Here is a 25,184-nt window from a genome sequence, read left to right on the forward strand (position 1 = left end):
AGCTATGGTGCACAAAAGTCTAAGCACGGATGATTCCCTTTTGAGACTGTAAACTGTAAATTGAACAGAGCCTGCTTTACCTCCCATATTTTTCACAATTTGTTTGTAATTGTATGTATGACGTATGGACTGTTCTACTGTACAGAAGTGAGCAATACATTGGTATTAGTAGTTGTTACTAATATTAATACAAGTATAGGATCTATTATCCAGAATGAGACCAGGGTTTTTCCAGATAAGAGGTCTTTCCATAATTTGAATCACAATACACTGTCTGCCAAAACAATAAACGTTAAATGTTTTGCCACCAATAGGAATTCAGACAGTATAGTTACCATCAAATACAAGGTGCTGTTATATTATACAGAGGAAATCATGTTTAAAAAGTAGATGGAGTTTGGAATTTGAACCCAACAGGTTGCTAAATAAGGGATCCTATGCTATTAATAACATATAGGTCTGAGCCAATCAGATGTCTGCTTTTAAACAGGTGACCAATAAATGCTACCTGCTTATTGGTTGCTGTGGGTTACTGCTCTTGGGCAAAATTAGTGCCTTTTATTACATATGGGGGTTAAAGTTCAAACCCATTTAAGACCTAGATATAAAATTATGAAATTAATTGGCTCACTTCATCCCATTACACATTTCTAAAACATTTTTAGCATAGGTGAACAGGGCAGAAAGTTATGTCATATGGGTTTATTACATAACCCCATAAAACTTCTAGTTTTAGTATCGCATTAACAGTATACTAAAGGAAAGCAGAGAAAGGGAAATTTATGCTTAATAGGACCTTGCCTTTCTTGTGACCTTTTTGCTTATTAGGTGCAATCAAATTGTCTAATTTTTATTCATTAATAATCTTCATGAAGGCACTGAAAGCAGAAATTAAGCTTTAATTAAACCTAATTCTAACAACTAGAATGGTCACCAATGACAACTCCACAAAAACACAAACATAAAAAATAAAATCAAAAATACCCTTCTTCATTATGCAATATTTGGAATTTTAATAAATATGCATTAGCGATGCATCTTAGAGAACCAAACAGATGCATGAGTAACACTGCTTAGCCAAGACAAATGTGAATATTGAATTAACTGGGTGGGTGAATATTAGACGCAGAATGAAATAGGCTATTTAGTTTCAAGCAGAATACTTCAGCTGATCCTAGGCAAGGCATTTTCAAGAAAGGCGTATAAAAAAGAAAACATAGACACTTGTGCTTTTCCTGATAGACAAGGAGGGTCGTGCATCAAAGCGTTGAGACTGTTGCAGGTGATCACTTGAAGTGACAATGGCACAAATATCAATCCATGCACGACTGGACAAAATTTATAAGGCCTTGTATAAGAAGTCATATCACAGCAAACACTTGTTTTATTAATAAAAACAGACATAGCCAGTCTAAATGTAAAACAAAGACAAGAATCTTTTCTTGCATCCGTGATAAAATTATTAAAAACACCAGATTCTTAAATATTTATCTCAGCCTGAAACCAGTTTATTAAAAAAATCTTTGGTTTCATTAAAAAAAAAAAAACATAACACACAGAATAATGCAGTTTCGGTGCTGCTCCATATCTGATACTTAGAATTTTGCAGGGAAGGGAAAGCTTCTAAATCTTCTAATTTAATAGCACATTCAGATAACAAACTCTACCATTCTGAATCTACAAATTGTCTTTAGATTATATTTAATTTTGTCCTGCTCTATTATGGAGCTTTTAGGTTGAATTCCCTTTAAAAAGTCATAAAATAAAACTAAAGGGCTTATTTAATTTGATCCCACAAATCATAAAATTTGGTGTAACCAAGAATACCTATAATAAAGATGCTGTGTTTGTCTTATGCAGAGGCACTGGGCACAAAGGTCTTCGTTGAGTGATTACAACACTACCATTTTATTTGGTAAAATACCAAGAGTAAGATAAAACACAATATCATCTCCAATTCACTAAATGGGAATCGCCTACATGCTGTGCATTGCTGGCAGTGTAATTTGTGCCTTTGGCTCAACAGCACATGGCATTTGCAGGCAATTACCATTCAATGTAAATGAGGGTCGATTTCAAATGTCTGACATGTCCCTATGCGCTAGTACCCCAAAAGCAGAAATAGTGTAATTAAACTGTAAAACTTTGTCACTTTTTTGTATCAATTTTTATTAATACTTCATCCCATGTTATACACTACTCATTAAATTATATTGTTGGGTTACTGTTGAATTTTACAATTCAAACAAAATACCTTAACAGCTCTAATTAAACCAATCCAGCCCCATGGAATAAATAAATCAAGATATACATGAACTACAAGACCCAGAATCCTCTGCCAACTTATGTTATAGCTAAAGCATTGAAATTTGCCTCTCTCTTCTCTAAACAGCTCAGAGAGTAAAAATTACCTTTACTTTTTAAAACTATAATTTATATTGCATTTTTTGATGTTTATATTTTAGCATTTGCAAACATAAGGGACATCCATCTTTCCTGGATCATAAAAGAAGTCTAGACTCTAACTATACTTCTTTTTCTATTTTCCAACTTTTTGCATTTCAACTAATCAGTTTTATGTTTATTAGATATTTAATGCAAGGTGCATAAATAATTGGCTCTTCTGCCACCTACTGCTCCATGATTTTATATGTCTGGATATTTCATAGCACAGACCTAACTGTTAATACCAGGATGGACATCAATACTGTGTGCCCCCAGTCTAGCAATCAAAGATTTCCAAGTAAAAATTCCAGTATTTGCATTATTCATATATTTTATCAGTCTTAAAAAGCAGCAAGCTAAAGAGAAACGGCTGACCTCTGCAGGAGAGTTTTCTATGAATCCAATTATTAGAAGTATGTCTATTGGCCAATAGAACTTGTGCTCCTGCAGTCTTCTTTTAACAGTAACAGACTACCGACTACTAGGTTGCTAGTATTCTAATGACAATTTCTGACACTGTGTATGTCTGAGTACAAAAATTTAACCAGATTAAAGAACATATGTAAAATTCAGTGGAATTAAAATGACAAAATAAAGAACTTGCAACATCTGGGCATCTTTGTGGTACTAGCACCTTAAGCCAGGAAACTGAATGAATGTCTGGGCATAACAGTGTGATTTTCTACAGTTCAAAGGGTATTTGCAAGCTGATTAATACAGGGTGGCATTTATTATTCATTGCAATACTTATATTAATAGAAATGGAAGTTACACTGAAATATATGGCTACCAATAGATGGACCCAAAATATAAATAATTTGATGGAAATTTCTATTAATCTAAAAGTGCTTTTTAACCTTTGAAAATAATGTATATGTCAAGTCTATCCTTCTTACATGAAAATGAAATGCTTCAAAATCACCCCAATGTAAGTAAGATGTATTCAGTGCATGCAGTTTCACTAAAAAGTGTAAATACTGGGGAGGGGGGGGTGGGTCTGTTAGGTTAGTGTAGGTATTAGTGCACTTAACCAGCATATTTGAATCATGGATGTACAAAGGCCCTCAAGCATTTTTTGAAGTGAAGGCATCTGAATTGCCTCAGGGTGGTCATGCCTTATCCAACTGATCTTACCTATGGTCAGTCATATTAAAACAGCCAGTGTGGTTTTATTGTGCATATGGTTAGAGTGGTCCTTTGTTATGGTTGTCCAGTCAGTAACTAAAAAAAAACAAAAAAAACCAGAGTGCAGAATACACACTGTATTGATTCTTCTGCTACTACGAATACTGCAGTTCCCTCTATATTACTACACTCTTAAGGCAACAGCCAATCAACAGTAAAAAAAACAGCATAAACTGAAAAAAAAGATCTTTTTATGTGACCAAAAATATCAGTATTCATAAATGTATGTGCCATAATTAAATTCAACACATGACAAGCACATTACTGCAAAGAAGTGATCTTCAACATGTGAACTGTACCACCTACCAGCACCCTAACATTGGCTAGTAGCTATAATGAGAAACAAAAACAAAGCCACAGGCTACACACTGCAGAGCAGAAGAGCAATATCTTCCCTGCTTGCACCTCGCTGTTTTAAAACCACCCACTACAATACTTGCCTGACTTCTTACTTATTTCTTTAGTCAAAACACTTGGCCATAATAAAATCATGTTTCTAGCATACCTTATGTTTAACTATTTATTAAAGGAATTTACTGGATTTAAAAAATCAAGGACTGGGAATTTGATGCAACTGGAAGAAATCCTTGGTGCTAATGAGCCTACAGTCTATTATTTGGGAGAAGAGACACAGAGAACGACAGACACAAAACAAATGAACTATTGTTTTGGTGTGTATTGAGCAGAGCTCTAAAATGCTTCATGTTTTAATGTTATTATTACTGTCAGGCACCTGAATGGGTTAAACATGTGATCTACAATTGCTCATTCAGAAAATCCTAAAAGCAAATGGTAAAAAACACATAGGACTTCAATAAACTTGCATGTCTACTTATTAGCTGTGACTGAAAAAAAATTAACTGGATTCAATATGATGGTGATAAGTTAGTAGCAAAGCCATTTCTGAACAGCAATATGGTTATAATTACCAGTAGTAAACACACATTTGTTAGGAAACTGACAATGAACCTGACACTGAACATCATAGATCAACTTGCAACTTTACCTGATTCGTCTTGAAATCTCTAGTCTGGGCATTAATAGCCCAAAATGTCCTGACTTCTATTAACCACTGGTACATCTTGAACACGGGACTGAAAATAAGAGTGCATCTGTGGCTGGAGGGGGTGGTTAGGAATTAGTGCTACCAGACGTAACCAGGGTTTCATGTGAGGAATGAAAAAGGCATCTGATAATGATCCTACTGTTTTCTTTTTTTGTTTCTGTCTAAGGAGGAGGTTTAAAGCTTAGACACTTCAACTTGAGTTTATCCCAAAACTAATTTGTAAAAGTCAGACCACCCTTGAGCCAAGTTGTGCATGAAAATATGTATTGGTGGTGCTTTGTAATATTTATTACATTATTATGGCCTCAGTCATTTAACCGAGTTGAATTATATAAATACATGTTGGTAATATTAATAATAATGTGAAATTGTGTAAAAATAGTTCAATGTTAAATCATTTATATGTAAAATTAGACAAATGGTACCATTTAAAGGTGACCATGCATGGGCAGATTTCAGCTGCCAATTCGGGTCCTTCACACCTAGGGGCTGATTTACTAACCCACAAATCCGAATCGGAAAAATTCAGATTGGAAAACGAACATTTTGCGACTTTTTCGTATTTTTTCCGATTTTTCCGTCGCCGTTACGACTTTTCGTAAATTGTTGCGACTTTTTCGTAACCATTATGACTTGCGCGAATTGTCGCGACTTTTTCGTAGCCATTACGATTTGCTCGTATCTTGTCGCAACTTTTTTGTATTGGGCGCTCATAACCGGCGGGCAAAACTTTCAGACTTTGCATGATTTTGGAAGCCTCCCATAGGACTCAATGGCACTCTGCAGCTCCAACCTGGCCCAAGAAAAGTCACGATACTGAAGCTTGAATGAATCCGAAACTTTCGTACTCGGCGCGAAGGCTACGAAAAAGTCGCGACAATTCGCGCAAGTCGTAGCGCTACGAAAACGTCGCGACATTTTGCAAAACAGTTGTAATGGCTACGAAAAAGTCGCGACAATTTACGGAAAAATCGCAAAATACCGATCATTACGAAAAAAAACGCATTCAGACGCCTTCAAACTGTTCGTGGATTAGTAAATCAACCCCCTAGTCTGTAGCTAATCCGCTGTGTATGGGAACCCACAACAGGCGTACTCAACCAACAATTGGGCATATCTTGATGAGGCAGGATTGATTTTCTGTCAGATAGAGGTCCTCGCTGGCTTACTGACGCAGTCCTCACTCTAACGGCGCTTATGCCAAATGATCGAATTAGCCCAATAATTTGCACACCGTAGCTGGGTATATTGGGGGAAGATTGCAACATGTGCCACCTTTAGACCTAGTTCATGCAATTGTCTCCCTTTTGTTGTTTTTCAGATTATCTGGATAGATGAACACTATGGTGTATGCCAGAACTGTGGTCACCCATGGGTTAAAACACTTGTTTGCAAAATGGGTGTGGTTTGGTGTTAGTTCACTGGTGGATGAGTCTGTAAAGCACCTCTATGTATTTATCACTGTATCTTTATTGCATATTCTCTGAACTTACATTTTATAGAGAGAGAGATATTAATATATATACACAAAACCTTAGTAAATGGAATCTCATTGTGTTTTTATTTTATTCTAACCAAGTTTATCCTTATATTCATGCATAGCATTCTCACAAACCACAGTATAACCCCACTTAAAATAAACATATCGGTTAATTTTTTTTTGTTAGGTTACCCTGTACCTCATATACCTCAGAACTCATACTTCCAGGCCTTGCAATGCAGTCTAAAACACTAATATTCCATGAAACCTGTAGTTTTGGATCCACAGTTAGCCATGAACATGAAATTAATAGCACTGTAACTAATTCCTCAAATGAGGGATGTATGTTTAGTAGGTGACACTAAATAGCTTCCAGGATAGGGCTGAGCATCTGCACACTGTTAGGCCGTTAAGGACAGCCAAAGAATTATTACAGCCGTAAGTCTGCACAGTCTTTAAAGACTTCTTTGAAGAAAACTGCACTTCAGCGTTCTATTTATTATTATTCTTTATTTATATAGCACCATTATAGTCAACAACTTTTTACAGAGGTTATACATCATTTACATAAGTAAAAGATTTTTCAGTAAAGATTACTATCAGAGGTCCCTATCACATATACACACACACACACACAAATTAATCCAGAACCAATGAACCTATCTGTATTAACCTAGGAGTCCAGCGCTGCAAGCGGCAGTGCTAACCATTGTGTCAACATGCTTCCCATAATTACTGTACTAAGATTATGTAATACAAAAATCATTAAACAAAGCTATGATAAGCAGGGGCATAAATTGTACGTGTAGCCCAAAGGATCATTATTCAGCATTTTTTTTTTTTTTTTTTTAAACACTGTATTGAAACAAATATGCCTCATCCTGACCTAAAACTCAAAAGTATAAAGAGGTTAGTTTATTTTGTTTATATGCAGAGTTTCACTGCCAAGTTTATTTGAACACACATAAGAAATACGCAATGTGGAAAAAAATTGGCCTTTAGTCATATGTAGGTGGCGAAATCCAAAGGATTTGTGACAGATGGATGCTAATTATGGGGTATGTACTATGCAGTTTTAACAGCTACACATTTCCAGATATTTACTGCTACATTTTATAAAAATTAGTCTCATTTATTTTTTCTTTTGCCTTTTTCTGATTTAATATTGTATGCATAAGCATGAATTCTCATGACTCTTATCAACTATTTTTTAGCACATAACTAACAAAGTATCTTTTTTTAAGATACAAGGCTTTACTTCTGTGTTAAAATATACATCTATTGCTACTCCTCTGCTGGTCAGCAATTTTTGGGCCGAAACCCTGAATGTTTTGCAAATAACTTTATAAAGCCAGAAATAGCATTTTTCAAATCACATTGCATCTAAAATTCCTAATTTTCTTAATTCTGGTATTTAAAAAGATAAATAAAGCTTAACTGAAGAAGTAAGCTACAAATTTTACACCTTAGGTTTTGATATTTTGAACCAGCCCAAGGAAACCACAGCCCATTGCCAGGGAAGATCTGTGTCTCTTAAGACGCTCCAGTAGCTCCCCATCTTCTTTTCTACTGATTCACTGCACATGCTCTGTGCTGCTGTCCGTTATTGAGCTTAGAGTCTAAAGCACAATATACTGTATGTACAGCATATAAATGTCACAAAATAAGGCTGGTTAGTAATTAATACAGATAATTACAACATGGCAGCTCAGAAGGCAGTGTAAGTAGCATCAACAATCAGACCTGTAGCATAAGTTTATATGACAGGCCAACCTTATTTTCTGATTTATAATTTGTGAAAAACCCTTATGCTTACTTCTCAACAGCTGCTCAGAGCACACTGGGCATGTGAGTATCACAGACACATTCCAAGATGGGGAGCTCCAGTGACAAGGTTGAAGTGCTGGATTTTTGTTGCTATTGAGATGTTTAAACTTTAGGCCAGTGGCATTTGTAGCCATATTAATTAAAGTCTGCCCATTTATCTAGTTTAACTGAAAAAAAAAACATCAAAATATTTTGTCAGCCCATTGTGTGAAATATTAAAACAGGCTTACCGTATATACTCGAGTATAAGCCGACCCGAATATAAGCCGAGGTACCTAATTTTACCTAAGAAAACTGTAAAAACGTATTGACTCGAGTATAAGCCTAGGGTGGGAAATGCAGCCGCTACTGCTAAGTTTCAATAATCAAATTATTTAATAAAAGGACACTCAGCGTGACCCCATGTGAATTCTACATAAATATATAATGTTGGCAGCTGCAGATTAATTCCTCTGTGCCCTTTGCATGATGGGTAATGTCCCTTGCTCTGATGTATCCTTCCAGCTTTGTGTCTGCTTGTCAGGTACATTAAAGCTGGTCACAGAGAGCAGTCCTGTGTGTTAGGTCCCGATTTAGTCACAAGGGAACCACATGCAGACCTATCAGATGAGGATATCATCTGTGGCTTAATGAGGCCTTCACCAACACCAATCTCTTTGTGGCTTGCCCACCTAATGTATGCTGTAAATTTGTTACTATTTATGCTGACTAGCGATAATGTGGAGATGCAAGCAAGTAAGAAATGCAAATGGTGACTGATAGATTTATCTGACTCTAAGCAAAGGTTTCTCACAGAAAGTATATACTCAGCTGATTACCTGTCCCACCGGCGCATTTGATCTTTTGCAGAGATTCTGACTTGGATTCATTCCCAGGACGTTGCTTTTATTAATGTTCCCCCCTTAGCTTTACTCTCCGTGACTTGCCCCAGCAATTAGAAGCTCGAAGCCGGTTACTTATTACCTGCAAGGGATGCGCCGGTTACTTATTACCTTTTATTATTATGTCGAACAAGCAGTGGATCTGATGGAGTTTCTAGCTTCTAATTGCTGGGGCAAGTCACGGAGAGTAAAGCTAAGGGGGGAACATTAATAAAAGCAACGTCCTGAGAATGAATGCAAGTCGGAATCTCTGCAAAAGATCAAATGCGCCGGTCGGACAGGTAATCAGCCACTGCACTTACTACTTGACTCGAGTATAAGCCGAGGATTCCTTTTTTAGCACATTTTGAGTGCTGGAAAACTCGGCTTATACTCGAGTATATACGGTATGTTTTTGTTTCACTTTATTCAGCAATACACCAAAGAAAATACCGTTGGAGCAAAGGTTCTAATTTTATCTTTAGCAAGGCATTAAACACTTAACACCCCAAACTTACCTACTTGAAACATAACCAAAATTGTGTTATAGTTTATTGTATTATACTTTCATTCGTTTTTTCTCACAAAAAACAATAACCATAACAACTGTAATGCAGTGGTTTACCTTATAATACAAAAGAATATTTGCTGTACCCCTCATTTTAAATTTAGTACAAAATCTTTGGGTCACATGCTCAGATTAAATAATTTCTATAAGGAAGAACAAAGAGGCACAAAGTCCATTTAGTCGCATTATAAGTGCACTAGAGTCTCAAATACTGTGCAGCAGATACATTAGCAAAGAATAATTTATTATCATGATTAACATTTTTTTATAAAGCGCCAACATATTCCGCAGCGCTGTACAATAAGTGGGTTTCATACATTGGACATACAGAGTAACATATAAAGTAATCCATAACCGATATAAGAGGTGACGAGAACCCTGCCCAAAAGAGCTTACAATCTACAAGGAGAAAGGGTTGAGACACAAGGTGTGGGAATGACAAAGACTAACCAATATTTAAAGTATTTAGTGATTTTGGACCATTGGATGGGTAAATTGCAAAACAGGACAACATTTCATAAGGGAACACATAAAATATTAAAATCTTAAATGGAAGATTCAATAATTAGAAAGGTGACACTCCTGTACATATATATTTGTAAATAAAGAACAGGAGCCAGGTATATGGGCCTTCATACCCAAATTGATTAACTTAAATACATTTTAATAGACTATACACCAAGCAATTATGAGTATTGTTTATCGTTGCTATTCCCATTTATGTAGACTGTGTATATTGAAAGAAAAACTTACTTGGCACTCTAGTTAGCGTAGTTTTAAAAATGGAAATTGGAAGCTGAAGCATTCTCAATAGATATCTATGGAAAACAGTGACGGCTGATGATGATTTTGTATGCAGAAAACAGAAATTCTCCAGGAACACTGTAGACAGTCACGGAAGAAAGTTGAAAAATAACCTGATAACAATTACTTAGTAGTTCAGGCTGCAGTAGGCATTGCAAACTTACAGCAGTAAGACAACACTGAACCATGGCCAAATGTGAATATGGTATCCTGGTGAGTGTTGTTAACCAAACAACCATCGAAGGAGACAGACATTTGCTTGAGTCTGCATGTTGCACAAAAATATAACATTCTGAAAGCAAGTTGTATTTTGTGATGCCTCCCATTCTTCCTATTGCTAAGCCCTTAAACTATCTGTTAATAACTTTCTTAGGTACATTAATAACATTTTCTCCAGCTTCTTTATGTGCATGAGTGCAAGTTGTATATAGCTATACTCAACTAGATGCTTTTTATTAAATTAACCAAATTTTGTAGCATAGATGTCTTCACTTTTTGCTGCAGAAAGCTGTTTGTAAGAACTAGCATAATGACTGAAGATGTTGGCCCTAGGCTACATACGCAGACATGCCATTTGTATTTTTGTTCTTTAATAAGCTGCAACAGTCGTCATTATTTTGTGAAAAGAAACAAAGGTTTGCAAATTGTCAGAGATGTACAGGGGCTCAATCCACCTGTAAATGTCCTCTTCCTTACACTGCATCCCTACGGGTATACTGCTTCCTTTTAAACGTGCATTCAAGCATGCCTCCTAATGTGTCAGAGAATGAATGAAAAACACAGAGTGATGGTAGCTTGCTTTAGAATGTGTTCTAGAATATTCTACACTTATAAGCAAAATCAAGTTTTTTTTTTCTTTTTTTTTAATAAGTAAAGCAACCTTACACCTAAGCTGTTTAGTGAGAAGTGGTAGGTGAAGCATTTAAGACATTTTAAAATAATCTTAAAATTGCAATAGTTAATGGCCTACAGTCACTGGAAAACCTTTTTTTTTTCCGAAAATGCATCAGTTGATAATGCTGCTCCATCAGAATTCCAAAGTCCATTTTTAAAAGAGCAAACAGATTTTTTTATATATAAAGAATTATTCTTTCTCAGGTGGCCACAGCCACGTGACTTGTGCTTTGATAAACTTCAATCGCTCTTTGCAGCGCTGTAAGTTTGAATTCTAATGTGTAGCGCTGGCTCTTTCTGAAAGCTCAGACTCAGGCACAATGCACTGAGATGGCTGCCTACACCCTAATATTACAACTAAAAAAGAATATGATTGTTGGTTCAAGAATAATCTTTTTTGGCATGATCCGGGCGAATGCCCGGTCCTGGCCGAACTCAATCTGAATCCTAAAAATCATGTCACTTTCTGTCACGTAAACATGGAAGTTGACAATTTTTCGTCGCGCAAAGCAACATTTAACCCTTCCAAAACTTAATTAGCATATACTTATTAGGATTTGGTTTGGTATTCGGCCAAATCGTTTACAAAGGATTTGGGGGTTTGGCCAAATCCAAAAAAGTGGATTCAGTGAATTCCTATTTGAAAATAAAAATTACACCATAAAAATCATGACAGAATCCCTTTAAGTTACATCAAGTTTAACCCCCAACACGAACCCCAGTGAAAATATAGACATACCTATACAGACCTATCTATACACTCACATATATAAACTATATATACCAATATCTATACTATAATATCTATTATTGCAGATTAAATTATTAAAAATAGCCTTTGCAATTATGCTTGTTCATGAAATCAGAAAACAGAAATTAAACCCTTATTTACAACTATCATAAAATTATCTTTGCATGTAATTCAGAATTTTGTCTTAAACATCATTTTACATTACCTATCCAATCCCCCATGTTCCCCTGAGGGAGCTGCCATATTTGTGCAGCAGGAGCCTGTTAGCATTAGAAGATACAACTGACAGGTTGAGAAGGGACAGCTAGGTTGGCAAAACAGTCAGGTTTAGGAACTTCAAGATAGTTACTTACAAAAGCAGACCTTTCAGCGAAATGACCTATAGGTAACTTTTAATGTACTTTCATATTTTTAAGAGTTTTTTTTATCATCACTATCACTTTAAAGGCATTAATAGAATCTGCCAACATAACATCACTTGGATAGGAATTCCACAAACTCACTGCACTCGCTGTGAAAAACCATCTACGGTGCTTCAAAGTTCTGTTTCTCTAATCTTACGGGGTGGCCTCTGGTGCGCTGATCCTTTTTATGGGAAAAAGGATTCTCCGCTTTTTCTATTAGTTTGGAAACATTTAAACAAGTATCTTACCCTGATAACACCTTCCAAAAATATATCTGGCTGCAACAAGTTTAAAATGTTTTAAAACAATGGCCACATACAGGGTGTTTGAGCACTATGTTTTAAAAGGAGAACAAATGCTCTGCATAATACTGTGCTGAAATCCATTTTTATTGGAGCAAATATAATTTTTAATATTTAGGTTTAAAATTGCAACAATAGGCACACCATGATGTTATGAGCTAAGGAGGCCTAGACTGATGGCCATTTAGGGTGAGGTAAGGGGTGAGTCCTTATTTGCTGCCCTAGGTACCGATGTAACTATAGCAGGGAGAATGTCACGCAAATGTTTCTACAAATCTGTTTTTGTGGGCTTTCACTTCCTCTTATATTAGGTGATAGCAGTTTTAGCAGACATTTGTTGAACAGACTAGTTTGAAAATTAGCATCCTATTGTAGTACCATATTGAAAGTTACTGTAAAGTAAATGTGGCCATACTCAGGCAAATTTAAGATGCCAATTCAAGTCCTTCAGACTGCTTTGGCAGCTTATCTGCCTGTGTATGTGGACCCCTGACAGGCCTCGCCGACAGATATCTGGCCGAAAATTTTGTTGAGGCTTAATTTTCCTGTCAGATTGAGGACCGCATTGGCATTTTTGTTAAAAAATGTACACAAATACAGCAACTGAAACACAAAACCTTATTTATATTCATACTGCAACATATACTGGCCACATACAGCTGCTATACATCTCTATTAGTCAGGAAGGATACAGCCACGTGTACACACATTTGAACATAAAGCCACAAACTGGTATATACATACATCCTAGAAAGCATACAGATACATATTATAATAATATACTCTTATAAAAATGGAAGCATTCAGTGCCACATACATACAGTGGTGCTTGAAATTTGTGAACCTTTAAAATGTTCTATATTTTTATATGAATTTGACCTAAAATGTCATCTGATTTTTTAAACAAGTCCTGAAAGTAAATGAAGAAAACCTAGTTAAAACAAATAAAACAATAATTATATCTGATTATGTATTTATTGAAAAAAAATGATCCAATAACATATCTGCATATGTCAACAGATATTATTGCATCATGGATATCAGTAATTTCCGAGACCAAACAGGAATGATAATTTTAGTCATATACCTTCATTTATATGACAATATTGTATGTGTATAGCCAATCTTGTGATAACGGATATAAAAATGCATGGGGAGGACTGCTGGCACTTAACATGTGCAGGAGATTGTAGGTGGTGCAGGTTTTAAATGCACAGCCACGTCACAATTATAATAAAGTATAAAAAGTCATAATACTCACTAATTCTTACTGTGTGACTTTTATTGTGTTTTATTCAGCCAGTTTTAGTAAAATGAAGAACATTAATTGTGGCTTAGAAAAAAGACTAGTCGTTAAGCTGTAGGAAGTTACAAATCATCAGTCCTCCACAAATGCCACCTATCACTACACATTAATCCGGTGTTATATATAAACCCAGGGGAGCTCCAACCCTGAGGAAGTTAAGAAACTCTACTAGCTCTACTAGTGCAGAGAGTGCATTTAAAACAATGACCAATTAAAAATTGTCTTTTAATATTATTGTCAATGTCTTTCTAAATGTTAAGCCTAATGGAAAATTGCCTTTAAAGGAGAATGCAAGTAAAAATTTAAAAAGTATATTGCCCAATAGTCCTCCTATTGTTTAGTAAAAACGCCACACTTTTGGCTCACCTAATCAAATATTTACTCAGTCACATTTACTTCATATTTTCTAGAACATGCAGCCATCTCTAAAAAGGTATTCTCCCTTCCTTTCCCTCCTTGCTTCATACTGCACATGTGTTTCATTCCCTCCCCCCCCTCCCCTCTGCCAGATCCGCTTCTGATTGGCTGGTGGGCATGTGTAGCTTAGAACAGGAGACAGGATCAAGTTACACACATGCTCAGAGAATAGGAAGGCTGCCGCTGGCAGCCTACAGGAAGGACAGAGAGATTTTAGTGATGTCACTGTAGTCTTCACACTGCTGTAGGCTGCCAGCACCATATCTCAGAGAAGCAAGCAGGGATCTGGGAATTTAGATATGCAGTAAGTACTTAAAAAGAATGCCTTTAGACTAAAGCTGGCCATACACGCACCGATAATATCGTACGAAACCTCGTTTCGTACGATATTCGGTGCATGTATGGCAAGTCGGTGAGTCGACAGATATCGCAGGAACCTGCTGATATCGGTCGACTCGCCGATTGGGCCAATTAAAAGATTTTGATCAGGTGCCATAGAAGGCGCCTGACCAAAATCTGCCTTCAGCGCTGAATCGGCAGAAGGAGGTAGAAATCCTATTGTTTCTACCTCCTTATCTGCCTGTTTCAGTGCTGAATGTTAGTGGCGGATCTGACGATCTTTCATGCGACCAATGGTTGCACGAAAGATCGTCATATCGCCATGTGTGTGGCCACCTCTACTTTTAATTTATATTAACCTTTCATTGTTCTTTAAATTAAGCATTCAGTTAGTAAAACAAAACCAAAAAAAACACTGACCTTCATCATTGGGTAAGTTTTTATAACCTTTAAGGTTTAGCTGAATACTTGCATCTCCATCCTCTTTTGCCCTGCCAAGCAGCATCCAGTTTTCCACATCACTCATGTCACTTTCTGACACACTGAGATCTTCCTCTGATTTTTTGGCTTCTTCATCTTCTGAACTTCCTCTTATAACTAGAACTTCTTGGACATATCCACCACTGTAGCTTTTTCTGGAACTATGTTGGCAGGACCTCTTATTTTTAAAATTATTACTTTGAGGTGTGGAAACTTTGGGAGTAGAATGAGAGTACGGGCCACAGTGGGAATTTTCTTCTTGTACGTAAGTACTGGAAGACTTCTTTTTTACCTTGCTTCTATATACGCTCTCTTCTTCTGCAGTGTCAGACAGGATTATGACAGGAGAGGCATCACTATCAGATAAAATAATCAGGTCTACTTCTTTACCATCTTTGACAGTACAAACATTTGTCTGTTGCTGGGCACCTGACAAACATCCTACACTATCCCCACCAGCATCCTCCTCCTCTTCAAGATTGGATTCACTGAGGTTTTGTGAATAATGCAGTTGACTGTAGAGGTGAAATTCCAATTCACTGTCAATGCTTTCATCACTGGATGTCTCCTCATGGTACAGTTCGTCCTCATATGCTTTCAGGTCGTCATCACAGTTAAACATTTTGATGAAGGCTCTGTTTTAATAGAAATCACAATTATACAGAGTAGCAGGAAAAAAAAACAACTGTTTGTCATTTAATAGTGCTACAGTCTCAGACACTCAAGTTTAGAAAGAATGGATGCTACGCTATGAGTCTCTATAGAAGAAGACATGGGTTGTGGAAGAGAGAGCAAAAAGATGGGTTATCTAATTGCTTAGTAAGACAATGTTATTAGTATAACCAGGCGTGCAATCATATATGGCATGTAAATAGTAAGTAAAAACCATATTGTGTCTTAGATATAAATGCCCACGTGCAGGAGAGCAAATTTTGAAACTTTACCCTAGGAAAGAAAACAAGATAGCACAAAAGTATTCAGATGTTTTACAGGAGAGGAGCACCCAGGGTAAAAATAAAGTAAGTACCTAACAAACTGGCACCCCTAGATAATTTCACATTGCTTGTTCTATAAGGTTATACAATCAAAACATTGTATTTTTGTTTAAAAGTATGTGAAACCCATGTTTTAACTATGTGAAAATGTTATAGTGATGTATTGAAGTAGCAAGTTTTGGATTCCACTTAATACAGAAATCTACTGCTCTATGAATGCAATCCTAATCTAGAAAGTTTAACTAAGTACCTAAGGATATATATCCTCAATAATGACGTGTACTAATAAAGTAATATGGTACAGCAAAATCTTACATGCATTCTACTTTATCATCAGCCATTTTATTCCCTCAGTAAGGGCATTCAGACTTTGTCAATCTGTTTGCAAGCAGAATAGATGATAACTTTAAGGGGTCTTCCAACCAAGAACAGTTTTTTGCATAATGAAATATATGTAATTCTCAGCAATATTATAATATACATTAAACATTATCAATTATCTCAAAAACTTTAACATTTAAAATACTTTTGAAAACAGTATTCATTAATCCCTGTTCTCTGCTTCATACTCTTAAAGGGGAAGGAAAGGCAAAGTCACTTGGGGGTGCCAAAATGTTAAGCACCCCCAAGTGACTTTAACCGCTTACCTTGTACCCCGGGCTGGTGCCCCTGCTAGGAGAAAATAGCACCAGCCCGGGGCACCTGGAGCGCAGCACTTCCTCCTTCCGCCTTCCACTTCCTAAACTGCCGGTGGCCGGGCATGCACAGTAGAGCGAAAAAGCCGACTTAAATGTTTAAGTTCGGCTTTTCACTCTACTGCGCATGCGCGCGCAGCGAAGCCGGAAGGAGGAAGCGCCGGCAGCTACCCCGGGCTGGTGCTGTTTTCTCCTGACAGCGGCACCAGCCCGGGGTAAAAGGTAGGCGGTTAAAGTCACTTGGGGGTGCCTAACATTTTGGCACCCCCAAGTAACTTTACCTTTCTTTTTCCTTTAATACAAAATAGGATGTCAATTCTCCCGCATGTCTATTCAGTCAGCTTCTGCTACACCAGTGATCCCCAACCAGTGGCTCGGGGGGCAACATGTTGCTTACCATTCCCTTGGATGTTGCTCTCAGCGCCCCCAAACCAGGCAGTTATTTTTGAATTCCTGACTTGGTGGCAGGGCCGGAACTAGGGGTAGGCAGAAGAGGCAGCTGATTGGGGGGGGGGCGCCAGGCAGCCTCTCTTGCTACCCCTAGTCCGCTCACTGTAGTCATTGCCCCAGCCGCTTGCCATTAGTGGTGGGGGCAATGATCTATCGGACTGCGAACCGCCGCCGGGTTGCCTAGGGTGCCCAGTCGGCTTGGCCCGCCCCTGCTTGGTGGTAGTTGTTGGTTGAATAAAAACAAGATTTGCTACCGAATAAAGCCTCCTGTAAGCTGATAGTGTGCATAGAGGCTACCAAATAGCCAATCTTAGCCCTAATTTGGCACCACCATGATGATTGTGTTGCTCTCCAAGTCTTTTTACAATTGACTGTGGCTCATGCGTAAGAAAGGTTGGGGACCCGTGCTACACTGTCTCAGGAGTCAGAGCTAGGAGCCCTGATAATGCTAACAATCATATTGCTGACATCTCATACTGTTTACTAACCACCTGGAAGTACCCCCATTTGTAATGGTATAATCCTAACCAGACAGACACTGCTTTCAATATAACGTTAACTTTAAAATCAGAAACACTTTTAAATGTATACATGAAAGTTTCTTAGAATTACATCTCTTTCATCATGTAAAATGGAGAATCCCATATATATATATATATATATATATATATATATATTATATATATATATATATATAACAGGTATGCCTCTGTATGCTGTTATCCATGCTATGACACGCAGTGACACCCCAGCTTATATACATATGGAGAGTCTTAACACCACCAGAATTAGAAACATTGCTCTAACACAAGGAAGCCCGTTCTGACGCCTCGTCGCTATAATTTACAATTAAAAGAAGAAATGACCCGGCATATATCGCCAATATACTGTCACTTAACACTCTTTCCTCTACTCACTGCGTTCCAGGCCAGTGAAACACACAACACAAGCATGGAACTTCTCTTGTCGCTTCCTGAGCGCCACTATATGACGTAACGATAGGCGGAGCCTTACTAGGTAACGCGGGCAGCTAGTGATGACGTTTAGGTTGTTTAACACCATCCTGGCCAAAGCTCACGGCTACTAGCAGTGCTTAAACGCCATGTGTGCGGCTTAAGTTCAATAGGTGTTAAAGTTACGACAAACCAGGTTTAATAAAATTAATAAAAAGTTTACAAAAAAATGTCTGAAAAACATATGCCGGTGTCAGTTTGTTAATGTTCATTTGCACAGTGTAATTATTTTGTTGGGAGTGGGGCGATGGGGCAGGCATTAGTAAAGTTTTGAGAGGGGGATAAATGTCTTTATTCTTCTGTTATCCTTTTAGTAATAAGGAGCAGGTGAGGTGTCAGGGTACCAAGTACAGCAGAGGAACTGAAGAGCAATTTTTAATATATGTATGTGGAGATAGTTATGCTCTTAAGTTTCAAGTGGCCCTTTACAGAGCCTCATTTCCTATGATTATTATATAATAATTATATAATTATTATTATATAAATATTTTGCATTGGTGCCTCTGTTTTATTGTACTGAGCATAAGTTCAACTGTTGCTCATATTACTATAACACCGGTTGAAGGAAAACCTGTACTTTGACCAGGATGACCTTTTGTGTGTAATGTTCAAACTTACTTTTTATTCCTCTGCACAATCATGCATTCATGTGTGTTAGCCAATGCTCATGGTAACATGGATTCAACTTGTATGGCATTTAGAAATGCTTTCTGCTGTAGCTTTTAGCTAGCAGTAGTATCCATACCTCCCAACATTTTGAAAATGGAAAGAGGGAGAAAAATAAATGCTGCACACAGCGGGGTGAATTTTTGACCACGCCCATTTTTGCAACCACACCCCCCTAAATACCACTCCCATTTGACTATATTTGGCAGGTTATTTAAAGTTCGAACACATTTCTGGGGATTTTGGGATCCTGTATTAAGTGTTATTACAGTTTTGCTGAAAAAGCGGAAATTGCCCTTTAAAGGAACAGTAACAACAAAAAATGAAAGAGCTTTAAAGTAATAAAAATATAATGCACTGTTGCCCTGCACTGGTAAAACTGGTGTGTTTGCTACAGTAACACTACTATAATTGATATAATAAGCTGCTGTGTAGCCATGGGGGCAGCCATTCAAGCTGGAAAAAAGGAGAAAAGGCACAGGTTACATAGCAGATAACAGATAAGCTCTGTAGAATACAATAGTGTTTTATCTGTTATCTGCTATGTGCCTGTGCCTTTTCTCCTTTGAATGGCTGCCCCCATACTACACAACAGCTTATTAATATAAATTATAGTAGACTTTCTGAAGTAAACACAAAACTTTTACCAGTGCAGGGCAGCAGCACATTCTCTTTTAGTTACTTTTATACACTTTCATTTTTTGGTGTTACTGTTCCTTTAAGCTGCAAGTCTTAGTTCCCCCAAGAGACCTGTTTAGCTTAATAGTTACAATTGTATCTCAGTGCAGGTGGGGCTTTTTACCTTTCTGGGCTCTCTGCCAAAAGCCCACTTATTTAATTAAAAGTGAGAAACAATGTATCTAAGTGCAGGTGACACTCGTTAAGATTTCTGGGCTCTCTGCCAAAAGCTACTTTTAATTAAATTTGTATCTTTTTTAGCTCAGTGCAGAAGATCAAAAGGGAAATGAGAGACTTTTCAGTAAGAATCCAGGACTGCTGGTTGAGCTGTCAAAAGAGGGACTTTCCCGTGAAAATCCAGACCAGTTGGGAGGTATGAGTATCTGCAAAATTTTGTAGGAGGCACAAATATACTACAATTCAGAGAAAACATTGCTGAATTGTAACAATTGACAGGTTTTGGGTTTTTTTTGGGGGGGGGGGGGGCATTAGAAAACAAAGCCCCAGTTTTTAAATCAGAATTAAAGCTTTACCAAAAATATCCACAGTGAAGTTTAGCAGTGAAGATCTGTGACTCAGATGTCCCAAGTAGCTCCCCATCTTCTTTTCTGGTGGTTCACAACACATCTGTTCTATCCTGACAAGGTTGGGGACTCCTCAATTGACCCTACGCCTTGAGGCACCCCCCACTGAACCCCCTTGTTACATACCTTAATGAAACACCAGGATACAGAGGTGGAGAAAATGGCCACAGCATTTATTCACATTTTATCAAATAAATAGGACCTTGCCAGCCTAACCCAAGGCAATATTCTAAAGCTTGAATTCCATAAGTGTTTGTTACTACGCTCTGCTGTTCCTCTCTGAAGACTTGAATGAGTATTAGGCTGCCTCTACCTACAGAGAGACTGGCCCTAAACTCTCCCACCATGAGAGAAGTTCAGCAGCCCTGCTACCGGTCCTGTATCTGCAGTATCTCGATGATAGGAAATCCAAGCAAGCTGTCACCTAGCACAAGCAGTAGTAGCGTCTGTATCTATCAATCCACCTCCTTTCTCCCTCTGCTAAAATTACCTTTGCAGTACTCTGGCAAGGTCCTACCACGGCTGTGACAAATAAAACTTAAAATACATTATAATATATCCATTGTGTTGATCCAGAGGAAGGCAAAAAAACCCAACCTGAAGCCAGTGACAATTATACCTCAAGAGGGAAAAAATTCCTTCCTGATCCCCATGGCGATCGGAAACATTCCCTGGATCAAGCAATCGTAGTTAACATGAATTAAATACAATGCTTTCTCTCAAATTTATATTGTATACAGATACAGAAAGCACAATATAACAATGCATTCAGGAAAACATCCACATTCAGTTATTAATAGATAACATGAGAACAAAAAGAAGAGAAACTCCTGACATTTTTGCAAAATATGCAAAAAGGGGGTGGGTTTGTGGGATATTTCTACCTGCTCAGAAGATAAGGAAGTGAGTGCTTCTTTTCCTGACATCACATCCCTCTCTTTCTCTGTCCCCCAGGCCAGCTTTCTCCTGCCTTAACTCTTTGCTTCTTGCCTAATCACGGTTGCACCTGGTTCTGCCAACTCTAAACAAAAAACAGTGTAATCTGGCTGCTAGTCATTCAGATCCCTTGTCATGCAGCTCCTGCACTTATAGCTCCAGGCCTTTCCTTAACCTGAGTTACCGGAGCTTGGGGACTGACTGGAATTTTCATTAGAATGTAGTAATCAGTCCTGTAACATCTGATTTACTGGGGCAGGGATTGATGTAAATAATGTATAATAACAATATAATAATCTCTGACACACTGCATAAACATGTTGCCTATGTATAAATAACAGGTAATTAATTTATTAAAATAATAAAAATTAAAGTTCATAACAGCAACCATTAGACTTAGTAATGTCCTGTTTGCAGATCAGTATACCAATCCTCTCAATGGTTGTTTGTTTTGTGTTTGTTGTATGTGGCTTATTCAAGCGGGGGACTTACAGATCTGTCTTTTATTAGAGCTCACATAATTGGAAGCCAGAAATATTTATTGGTATATTTCTGTCTCTTAGTAGGCAAACACTGTAAAATCTTACATGCACTGGGCATGTAACATTTAAATTTGGTAGGGACCGTAAGGTAATGGTTTATGATTTTATAGTTGTACAGGGCACTAATGCATTGGTGCTGCTGAGTGCTATCTACAGAATCTATCATTGGGTTTTTCTTTTCAGAAGAGTCTGACTCTAGGGTCAAGAGCTTGCATGCCTTTCTCTTTTGTTCACATTTGGCATGCACTTCCCTTCATCTTTAATCACCATGGGAAAAATCACACACTGGGACATTGTCCTAATTCTTTGCCTGTCTACTTCATCCACAAAAGTGGGTTACTGCAGTACAGCTTTAGGAGAACTAAAGCTTTACAAAAATTAGGGTAGAAATACTGCATGTTATGTTTTGGGGTTCTGTACCTACCTAAAGTGGCCACAGCTCTTTAGCAGTAAAGATCTGTAAATCAGATGTCCCCAGTAGCTCCTCATCTTCTTTTCTGCTGGTTCACAAAATATCTTCTGTGCTGCTGTCCTTACCTGAGTTTCCTGAGCTTATGGACTAATTCAGTGCAGTTTTCATTAGAATGTAATAATAAGCCCTGTAGTATTTGACATGTGAACCTCATTTTGTGCTTGATAATTGCATTGACCCCTAAGCTTAGCTTCTCAGCAGCTGATCAGAGCACACCAAACATTTGAGTGTCACTGACACTGTTAACAAAGTCCAAGAGGGTGACTGCCTTTGCACATATTTGAATGCCTAAATTTTTACTGTTATAGAGATTCTGAAATTTTGGGTTGGTGCAGTACGTTCATTATATAAAATACATAATTTTTACCCATAATTGTTTTTAGGGTTTAAATGATAGTTAATAATAATATTTCATTGTGCTTCTATGCAGTCTACACAATAATTTATATATGGTCATGAGTTATTTTTGTAACCTTTGAATGAAATCCTACTGTTATGTTTATTCACACTATATTACTTTTTACATCTGCCCTATGATATACAGCTTGGTATTCTGCATACAATTCTGACCTAGTTTGCATTTGCTCCATTTATGACAACTATTCTCTTAGTCCAAGTGCCTTAAAGAAGATCTAAAGCCTTTATTGTATTATGGCTTGAATTGCTGTATTTATATACATCAACAGTAATGATCTAAGCAATCAAAGATATCCAGATCTTCTCCCATCTTATGATCTTGTTGGGACATCTTTTGCATGTCAGTGGATCTTCACAAGGTCTTCTGGTAAGAAGCTAAGCTTAGGGGTCATCAAAAACCAACAAAACATTAGCATTCTTTGTGATAATTAATTCCAATGTAGACTTCACTGGTTTTTGCTGCCTTGTATAGTAAAACTGATTTGTTTTATCTGCAGAATGCTTCCAGTGTATTTTATTCCTCTCAGCTGGTTTCAATTCATTTTGTTTTGTTGCTAAGATACTCTTCTTGCAACAGTATAATTTATATAAAAGTTTAACTGCATTCTATCTGGGTTTTAACAGGGCTGTCATTAACTATTCAGATAGAATAACTCTTCACAGAAAAGCAGAACTATTGGCTATGTTTAAACACCATAATAATGAATCTGTATGCTCAGAGGTTAGCACATGTCTATTGCAGCACTAGGATCCTGAGTTGTCTCCCCCTGTCTGTGTGGGTTTTTCTATGGTTTCCTCCCACACTTCAAAAACATACAAGCAAGTTAATTGTATTCTGATAATTTTGATGCTAGGGTGTGAATGTAATAGGGACATTAGACTGTAAGATTCACTGAGTCAGGGACTGATGTAAACAAGGTATAACCTCTGTAACACACTGCATAAACTTGTTGCTATGTATAAATAAAAGATAAATAATGTATTAAAATAATAAGAATTAAAGTTCATAGCAGCAACCAACAGAATCAGTAATGTCCTGTTTGCAGATCAGATCAGTCTACAAATCCTCTCAATGGTTGTTTGTTTTATGTTTGTTGTATGTGGCTCGTTCAAGCTGGGGACTTACAGATCTTTCTTTTATTAGAGCTCACATAATTAGTAGCCAAACACTGTAAAATCTAAAATGCACTGGGCATGTAACATTTAAATTTAGTAGGGACCATAAAGTAATGGTTTATGATTTTATAGTTGTACATTGCACTAATGCATTGGTGCTGCTGAGTGCTATCTACAAAATCTATCATTGGGTTTTTCTTTTCAGAAGACGCTGACTCTAGGGTCAAGAGCTTGCATGCCTTTCTCCTTTGTTCACATTTTGCATGCACTTCCCTTCATCTTAAATCACCATGGGAAAAATCACACACTGGGACATTGTCCTAATTCCTTGCCTGTCTACTTCATCCACAACAGCAGGTTACTGCCATACATTTCCAAGTTCTAAAGTCAGGTGCTGTCCATTTTGAAATTCCTTACTTTATTTGAGCAAATATATTGATTGGTGTTGCTTTCAGCATGTTGTGCTGTTATATTATTATCTATGGTTTTAAGAGTTAAAGGGTTCATATTCAGAATGTATTTCTGCAATACTGAAGAATGCATTAGGAAGTCTAGCTTTTTGACTTACAAATTATAAAGGGAAGTGGCGGCAGGGTGGCATGACAGCTGCATTCAGACTTCTAATTCTTAAGAGATGCAGAAGGTCAAAGTATCTTATTATTTGATTCCACAGAGTTCACCTTTAAATACATAACAGGACTAAATCTCTCTACGTGATTCATTCTTATAACAAAACCTGGGCATTGGCATTCATTTGACATTTGGCTGATCTACACCACATGAACTCTGGAACAACTACTAGTCCTGCTGTGATTCAATCCCAAGATCAGCAGTTAAGGAGCAAAATTGTCCAATTAAATGTTCCATTCAACAGCATTTTATTGCTTACAATCCCTTTCTAAATACACTGCTCTTCCCTGATATTTTATTTGTGGATTTCACTAATTAACGCACTGTTTTATGCGATAAATATCAAGTGGTGCTACAACTTCTCTGCCTGGTTAGATTGCCATATAAACACCATTGATGCAGATTACATTTACTGGTAAATCTGACAGTGACCTTTCTTTCAAACCTGATCTAAGTCTCTGATGCTAACAAATATAGGAACATGTTATGTTCCTACACAATTCAAACTGTAGTAGCAGGAGATCTTTTATGTTCATCAGCATCTGTAATTCCTTCTGTTATCCTATTGTATTTTGGAGTGATGCTTAAAGTGAACTTAGTTTTAAATGATAGTGCCCACTTTTTTCAATGTGCATACTTTTAGGCCACAATTTGCATTACAGACAAAGCAAAATGTAAAAAAAGATATATTTATGTATGCAAGTATATAAAAATAAATGTGCCGACATCTAGGGGGCAGATTTATTAAGACAAAAATTTGAATCTCGAATGGGAAAAATTCGGATTGAATACATAGTTACATAGTTACATAGTTACATAGGGTTGAAAAAAGACCTGTGTCCATCAAGTTCAACCCATCCAA

At 37.2% G+C, this 25,184-nt stretch overlaps 1 protein-coding gene across 2 annotated transcripts in view; it reads right to left on the minus strand.

Annotated features, from left to right (window-relative positions):
* Positions 1-18,293, minus strand: part of zcchc7 (zinc finger, CCHC domain containing 7) — a 98,422-nt gene extending 80,129 nt beyond the window's left edge. The window contains exons 1-2 of one of the 2 annotated variants that reach the window (XM_002935880.5): positions 18,186-18,293; positions 15,069-15,763 (exon numbers count right to left, since the gene is read on the minus strand). In XM_002935880.5, coding sequence (XP_002935926.2) covers positions 15,069-15,750 — 682 coding nt within the window. In that variant the 5' untranslated portion in view covers positions 15,751-15,763; positions 18,186-18,293. Of the gene's footprint in view, positions 1-15,068; positions 15,764-17,215; positions 17,233-18,185 lie in introns of those variants that run through there. The other variant, XM_031906686.1, reaches the window with a different exon arrangement.
* Positions 18,294-25,184: the final 6,891 nt, after the last annotated feature.

The sequence above is a fragment of the Xenopus tropicalis genome, chromosome 1 (genome assembly GCF_000004195.4).
Source record: "Xenopus tropicalis strain Nigerian chromosome 1, UCB_Xtro_10.0, whole genome shotgun sequence".
NCBI lineage: Eukaryota > Metazoa > Chordata > Amphibia > Anura > Pipidae > Xenopus > Xenopus tropicalis.